Here is a 7,781-nt window from a genome sequence, read left to right as displayed (position 1 = left end):
CTGTGTGTCCCCAGACAACATGAGCACTAAACAGCTAGGGTAATGCAGTTCTTAAGGGGAAATACAGGGGTAAAAAGGGGTAAAAGCACAAAGAAAAAATGACTCACAAATACCAGTCAGATTCACATTCAGATCAGTCTCTCTTATCTTTATAATTGGGAAGGAGTTCTTCCTGACTTAAAATGTTATTTAAAAAAAATACAGGACTATTAGAGCACCCTTTGAACAGAGCCACACAGTTATGAAGCGCTAATTACATTACTGTCATACAAACCGGATTCATTTTCAACTCAACATGTGGCATAAATTTAATACATGAGTACCCTTTTTCCAGCATAAAGTAAACTGAGAAGTGAAAATCCTTGCAAAAAGACAGTAGTTATAAACATAATCCTCAAGTGTGCCATGTCTCAGCAGATGAGATTAAAAAGACAAAACAGAACACCTCAAGACTGCAACAACAATGGTTTTTATTAGAGTGAAGAATATATAATCACTGTACAGAAAACATTTAGAGTTAAAGTGTGAAATACTGAACTGCTCACTGTGCATTCCCATTGCTGAGCCTGCTAGTGATCATTTAATTGGCTGCCTACAGCTGGGGTAACTTATCAGCACTTAAAAACACTTTTGTAAGCAGGCAAGAAACGATTGTCCTTTCTAAAAGATAACATTGCCCAAGGTGGAAATAAAGGATCGTATGAATTACATTTAAAACTTACTCAAGGAACAAAGTGCATGGGGAGGGATGAGAGGGGATTGCCATGGTTTTGTGAGGGGCTCTTCTGCACCAAGAATCTGTAACCTTCCTGCTTTAGCTTTGTCTCTACTACTATTTTAAATAAGAAAATATATTAGCACGTACAATAATTCACCATTAAATCCAACCTCTTCCAGTTACCTTTGGCTTGAAAAGAAGTTGCTTACTTCAACCTTTGAGGCTCCCAAGGATGGTACAAACAATCATCTTCCTTTAAAAAATGGTTGGTTTTAAACCTTTAATGAACAGAGACTCAAAAAAGCTTCTCTACCTTCTGAGTTCTCAGTACTTCACATTATTAAATCTGCAGCTTTTGCCTTCCAAAGCTGTTTGGTGTAGTCCACAAGGGCTTGAGAAAGTCTCTGTTTTGAGCATTTGCTTCTTTCCACCATGAGCAGGCATAAAGCTTATTTTCTCCAATACTAAAAGGAAAGAAGAAAACACAATAGTACAGAGATTACTCCATCTTGTTTACTCTTGAAGAACAAATGATACGCAAAAATTGAACTCTGTGTTTAAAAACATAGTGAAATGCCTGTGGGTAGATGATTTTTACAACCTTTCAAGGGAAAAAGCAGCATGGAAGCCAACTCTGTGCCCCTTGACAAATTTCATCCAATACACACAGTCCTACTGGTAGACATTCCGTATCTTACTTTGGCATCCTGTGCTGAGTGAGGTGTCTGCATTCTGTGATGCAGAACAACTGGGGTTACAGCCTGGAGATATTCTAAATCCATGCAACTTCTACAGCTGAAACTGAGTTTCCTCCTAAACAGGTATCAGCCAAGCATTAATAAATCCCCCAAACTTTACACTATAGGTGAGACACCCTGCATCCCACAAGCTTTAACTTTTCTGAACACTGGTTACCATCTCAGCCCTGAATGCAACTGACTTGATTTGTAAATTTAGAAGTGAAATAAAACATGGAATTAGACACTGCAACTGGAGATTTTTTTCTTCCTCTGCAGAAATAAATAATGCTGCTAAAATGAAAATGACTCTCCAGGAAGAAATGGCTATCCAGTCTTCATCAGTATCAACTAAAATTAGTATGCAACTTTTCTCCTCTCAATAACTATTGTATAACACCACTAGCTTATTCTAAATGCTGAATTTATTTACTTTTGAGACAACTTTTTTTGATAACCATTAAGGAGACAGGCAGTGTATGAAAAGGTCTGTAAAATATCTGACAAAATAACAGATTAGAGACACATTAGAAACTAAAGGCTTCATAACACAGTTGTAAACTGAGCACAACTTAGAATATGGTTATAAAAGGATACTGAGCTGATTCCAAAACATTCAGAGTACTTTATCCAAGAGCTTTACTTACTGCAGAGTGACATAGAGAATACTGAAAATAGACTGCACAGATTCCTTGCATGTCTATCTCGGAGGTGGTAAAGAATAAATACCTACTGATAAACAAAAGATGATAAACTGATAAACAGTATTTTAAATTAAATATTGTGTGGCATTAGGCCAGATCTGCTGTTTGCACTTGTGTCACAACACCTGTGTAGCATTGGGTTTTTTTCCAGACAACTTACAATACTATGAAGGTCACTGGCAGTTCAGTGCAGGATTATAGATTAACAAATTGAAAGCTTCAATTGGCCATTGAATAAGATGACCTCTTTATGGCAAATTCACAACCCATTGTTCACTTGTTTTAACGATTTGCAGACTCCATGAAGACTACAGCAGCAAATTCTTAAGACTGCCTCAGACAAAGAGGAAGGATAATGATTTTGACTGATGAAGTAATAAATATAGCTAATAATCATCCTTTATATCCACAAAACATAAAGAGAATAGACATGAATTACACTTACTTTTCATTGGTATTTTTTTGGTTTGATTTTTTTTTTTAATACATTAATAGAACACAGATTCTTAAGACTTGTCAACTGCTGATTAATCTGTATCTATTATTTTTGCATTCTCCTCACACTTGCAATCCAGTATCTTTGCAAGAGAAACCCTGCAAGCCTATGTTTTTTTAGAATATGAATAAAGGCAGTAACTGGAACTCCAAAACTGGCATCACATGGAGTCATGAGATGCCTTGGGCACTTACAAATCAAGACGCTTGTTTTTCATTCTAGGCACAAGATGCCCAAAGCAGAAAGGAAAGCTAAAAGCACACAGGGTGCACACTCTGCAGCAGTGCACAAAGATTGCAGAGAGCCTCAGGAAAACATCTCTGTACTGAAATTCAGCATGGGTCAGCTGGAGAGGTAAAAATCCCAGAATGGGTCAGCTGGAGAGGTAAAATCCCAGAATAAGGTAACTATATGAGGACTACATTAGTGGCTGTCACATCTGCTTATTTGGTATCCAAAGTGTAATACAGTGGGCTTGCATGCTAATTCCCAAAAATAAGAATGGAAGATGCAATCAGTGTCTGCTGGAATGTATATTGGCTTTTTGCTTAGAACACCATTCCTTGGAGTCAGAATCACAGAATGGTTTAGTTGGAAGGGACCTTACAGATAACTAATCCCAACCCCTCTGCCAAAGACAGGGACACCCTCCACTACAACAGGTTGCTCAGAGCCCCATCCCACAGAAACCTGGAGTAACGTTCTTGCGCACTTCTAAGTATTCTGAACAGACCTGTCCTGTAATTTTAAAAGCAGGATTAAGAACTGAAGAAAGATCAAGCAAAAACAAGCCTGAATGGAAAAATAAAAGGTCACCTGAATCAAACCTGTAAACTCTGACTTCCTAATACACTTTCACAAATGCAATAACAATTATCTGGGAGAGTGTGGCAGTCACCTAAGGCCAATGAAGTAAAAAGACATGTCTTTAAAAAGTGACTGTCAGTATGCGATGAAAAGAAAGGTCTACATGCATACTGGACAAACTTAAAACTTCAATCTTGAAAATTTCTAACAGCTTTTTTTTTTTTTTTTTTTTTTATTTGAACATTAAGGCAGATGACAGGCATTTTTCACTTTGTCTTATGAAATGACCATCCTCCATCCAAAGTTCAAAGTAATCCATAGTGAATGTCAACAAATTTTGCATCATTTTCATATAATTACACTTCCTTTTTCATACCTCATAAAACATCACCTTTATTAAATACATACATAGATAGAAATGACATTATTTCTTCTTATCCTGCACTACAGTGCAATTCTTCAAAATAGAAACAGGTTGTCAAACCCGATCACCAGCAACAAGGCTGCTGTAAGGTCTTCCTGGAGCTTTCTCTTCTCCAGCCTGAACAATCCCAGGTGTTCTCAGACTGTGTCCCTAGCAGAGGTGCTCCAGCCCTTTGGTAACTTTTGTAGCCCTCTGGACTCACTCCAACTGTCCTTCCTGTGCTGGGACCCCAGAGCTGGCTGCAGTGCTCCAGGTGTGTCTGACCAGAGCAGAGCAAAGGGGGAGAATCCTCTCTCTCCCCTGCTGCTCACAGGGCTCTGGATGCAGCTCAGGACATGTTTGGTTCTCTGGGCTTTGAGTGCCATGGCTGGGGCAACGTCCAGCCTCTCACCCACCAACACGCCCAAGTCCTTGTCAGCACGGCTGCACTTGGTCTGTTCATTCCCCAGCCTAGATGGTCACCAAAAATTACCTTGTCCCAGATGCCAGACCTTTTATGATTGCCAAGGTGCTTCAAAAATTTTTACAGGACCTCTACAAGCTTGTTCTCCAGTCCTTACAACTAAACACAGTTTCACCTTGTAGTAAAATGAACTAAAACATCACACAATGAAGTTATGCCTTAAACCTACCACTCACAACCTGTCGCTTTACTCATCTATCATAGAGACCAGCAACTGAGAAGACAATACCTCACCTGTGCAAACTTGTGTATCTGCTCCACGACAGCTGCAAAGAGGGCATGGACACTTTCATCAATTAGACTCTGCATATAATGGACAGCTTCTTCATCAGACAGGTCCAAACGAAACTTGTCTTGCACCTGGAATGGGAATGGAAATGGCTAAAGTTAGTTCAACAGTTAAAAACATGCATTATTCTATCAATGTATACAGAAGCAGAGTGATTCTGGTTGTTTAGTGGAGAATCTCTCTCTTACTTCTAAGCTACAGCAGATTGTTGGAAATGTAGAATGTTATTTAAAACACCTATTTCAAATCCTTTAATAAAAAATAGTGTTTAAATAAGCTAGAAACAGTCTTCTAATTCAAACTAATAATTTCAAAGCTCAAGGTGAATAAGTCAAGAGAAGCACTTGGAAATACAAGCTTAAGCAGGACTGAAGTGCTGCGAGAAAAAGAGAGAACATTCAACATTCACTAGAAAATTTAATGCCACTTGAGAAAACCAGAGAACTTTGCATGTTAAATACAAATTTAGAAGAGTCTGGAAGATCCTAATTATTTTGGAAAGGACATAACACTTCATTACTCTAAACCTACTTTTAGGCAATGTTTGCCTTTCAGAAACTGTAAGTCAGTTAAGTAAAGAATACAGAATGGGAGGAAAGCGTGAGCAAATCAACTCTGTCAAAACTGACCCTTATATAGTACATGTGAATATGAAGTTCATTAACTTTGATTGTATCCACCGTTCATGAGCAGTTGCTTGGACACACAGCTACTACCACTTATATGTCTTTTTTTTTTCTTTTGACAGCAACATTGTACCAGTAACACTGGTTCTGCTTAGTACTTGCAACCTGTACATGAGTTAAAAGCTAAATGCACAATAATTAAGAATATAGCAATACCTATATTTTCCTATGTCCATCTTGTCAATGTCAAGAACATTTATGAAGGGGCACTGGATGCCTTTCTGTGACTTCCAACTAATTCCAAGAAAATCAGAACTGAACCAGATGGCAAATTTCCCTAACACAGTGGACCCCAGTCCTAACTCCACTGGTTACCCTTTCCCCCCTTGAAATATCTTCTGATGAGCCTAGATCCTAGCACAGTCTAAGAAATACTATGGCCATAGTTTAAAGTACTAGTTACCTTGCAAAGTAGTGCTGGTAACAGTATGTAAATTGCCCAGCAAATTCACATTAGTTGTAGAAGATTTATTGCTGCCATTTCTTTTTCTCATAAAGATAAATCTCAAACAATTCAAGCTTTTGTGGAGACCATAATATTCAAGTATTTCAGCCTCTTCCATAATGAACTAGGTAAAATGATATAAAACAATCTCTTTTACCCTATCTTTATGACAAGTCAGAATGTTTCACATCCTAGGTAAATTCTTTCAAAGATTAATTGTCCTATTTAACCACTGCGACTTATTTGCTATCTGAATTTGTCCAATTTCCATCTCAAATGGTTGATCTCATTAAATTTTTTTATATTCAAGAGCTGTCAATCAGAATCTCTCTCATGCAGGCAAATATCAAATTATTTAAGTTGTTTTGTAACCTTATTGTAGTAGTGAATGTAAGATAGAATCAAGTCTTTCCTGAACATTTTCCATGAATTCACTATTTTTTAGCCATTGACAAAAATGTGAGCGAAGTTATTTCAACAATTTTCATAATAAAGTTGAATTTGTGAGGTCATCCTACCTTCATGTCCTATTTTGTATGCTTTCTATGCACCCAGGATATCACATACTCAACCACCCTCTTAATGACAGAAAAATGCTCCAAGATTTCAGTTGAGTGTTAACTGATATCAGTTTAGTATAACTCTGTGTTCCTTTCAATAGCAACATATTCCAGAATAGTGCCCTTCAGCACTGTAATAAAAAGCCTAAGTTAGCTAGCACAGTATGGAAAGATTATAGGATTATAGAATCCTTTAGGTTGTAGAAGAGTTCTATAATCATAAAATTTCTTCATTCAAAATAATCATAACTCTGTTGCTGATATGCTTGAAGGAAGCATAAAGTGAGTTTTTCCTCAGCTTTCTCTCAAAAAGATGTTTGATCAATATGAAAGAATGGATTAAGCCAAAAAAGTTCTAACTTTCAATGAAGCATGTTACCAGTGAGAGATCCAGCAGATTATTCCAAGTTCTTGTTATGAAGAACTTTCATCTTCATAACAAACAAGATGAGAAGGAAGTTTATTAACTCCCACATCAGAAGTTTTAGACAAAGGATGATGCACACAGGAGAATCCAACGGAAATTAATGGACTATTCACATGCTTGTAATTATGAAAAAGCTTAAATACATTCCCAAATTACAGCAAAGATTTCTTTCAGATCTATTTTAGTGCTCACAGAAAAGGTGACGTTAATGAGAATTCAGCAAAATCACTAACTCCATTTTCAAAAACAAACAAAAAAAATCATGTTAACACCCTTTTACACAACTTTAGTAATCAAACACTCTGGCAATCTTCTGATTTGTTCATAGAGGACCTTTTCAGAATTTTCGTAATTAGTTATATTAAAATGAAGCTTCATTCTGTAGAATTAATGACTAATTGAACCCACTTCCCACAAAACACACTGGGCACACTGATACATGTGCAAAGAAATTCACCCATGGTTAGATGTTGCAATCAGTTCACAATTAACAGAAAGATGAAATTATGCCCAGTATTAGATCTTTGCATGGAAGTTTTTCAGCCCTGCATTAAAACTGATTGCTGAAACCCAGAGGAGAAGAAACAAGACATAATTACAAATTACCTCTTGAGCTGCAACAGCAGCAACAAGATTAATACACACTGACTTAGAGCTCCTGTAGGAAAGAAACAGTAACTCTTACTTGAAATATCTTGAGTTCCAATGTGGGATGAGTTCTAAAAGCTAGTTTCTCACAGATGAGGTCAACAAGATGAGATTTTTGCATGGTGTTTTTTGGGGGGTGAAATCCTGATGAAATATACAGTTATCTCATTCTACACACTTATGAATGATGACCACCATGAAGGCATCAAAGGCACCTGAAGACGTAGTTAGAGCTCCCACTTTGATACTTAAATCAAGTGCATTGTTATAGTTCAGGATTTGTAAAACACCGAAAAAATAAACTCGATGATCTAGTTGAACTTTTGCTTTGTTTCCAGAAAAGGAAACATTAAACCCCATTCAATATACAAATACTC

At 37.1% G+C, this 7,781-nt stretch overlaps 1 protein-coding gene across 2 annotated transcripts in view; it reads right to left on the bottom strand.

The window, feature by feature from the left end:
* Positions 1–453: 453 nt before the first annotated feature.
* PIK3C3 (phosphatidylinositol 3-kinase catalytic subunit type 3) overlaps positions 454–7,781 on the bottom strand; it is a 70,937-nt gene continuing 63,609 nt past the window's right edge. For both annotated transcript variants that reach the window (XM_040090299.1, XM_040090300.2), the window contains 2 exons: positions 4,584–4,709; positions 454–1,182 (listed from right to left, as the gene is read on the bottom strand). In XM_040090299.1, the coding sequence (XP_039946233.1) occupies positions 1,168–1,182; positions 4,584–4,709 (141 nt within the window). In that variant the 3' untranslated portion in view covers positions 454–1,167. The remainder of the gene's footprint in view (positions 1,183–4,583; positions 4,710–7,781) is intronic.

This window comes from Hirundo rustica, chromosome Z (genome assembly GCF_015227805.2).
Source record: "Hirundo rustica isolate bHirRus1 chromosome Z, bHirRus1.pri.v3, whole genome shotgun sequence".
NCBI classification, from domain to species: domain Eukaryota; kingdom Metazoa; phylum Chordata; class Aves; order Passeriformes; family Hirundinidae; genus Hirundo; species Hirundo rustica.
Note: the sequence above shows the minus strand (reverse complement) of the source record. Positions and strands in the feature narration are given on the sequence as shown.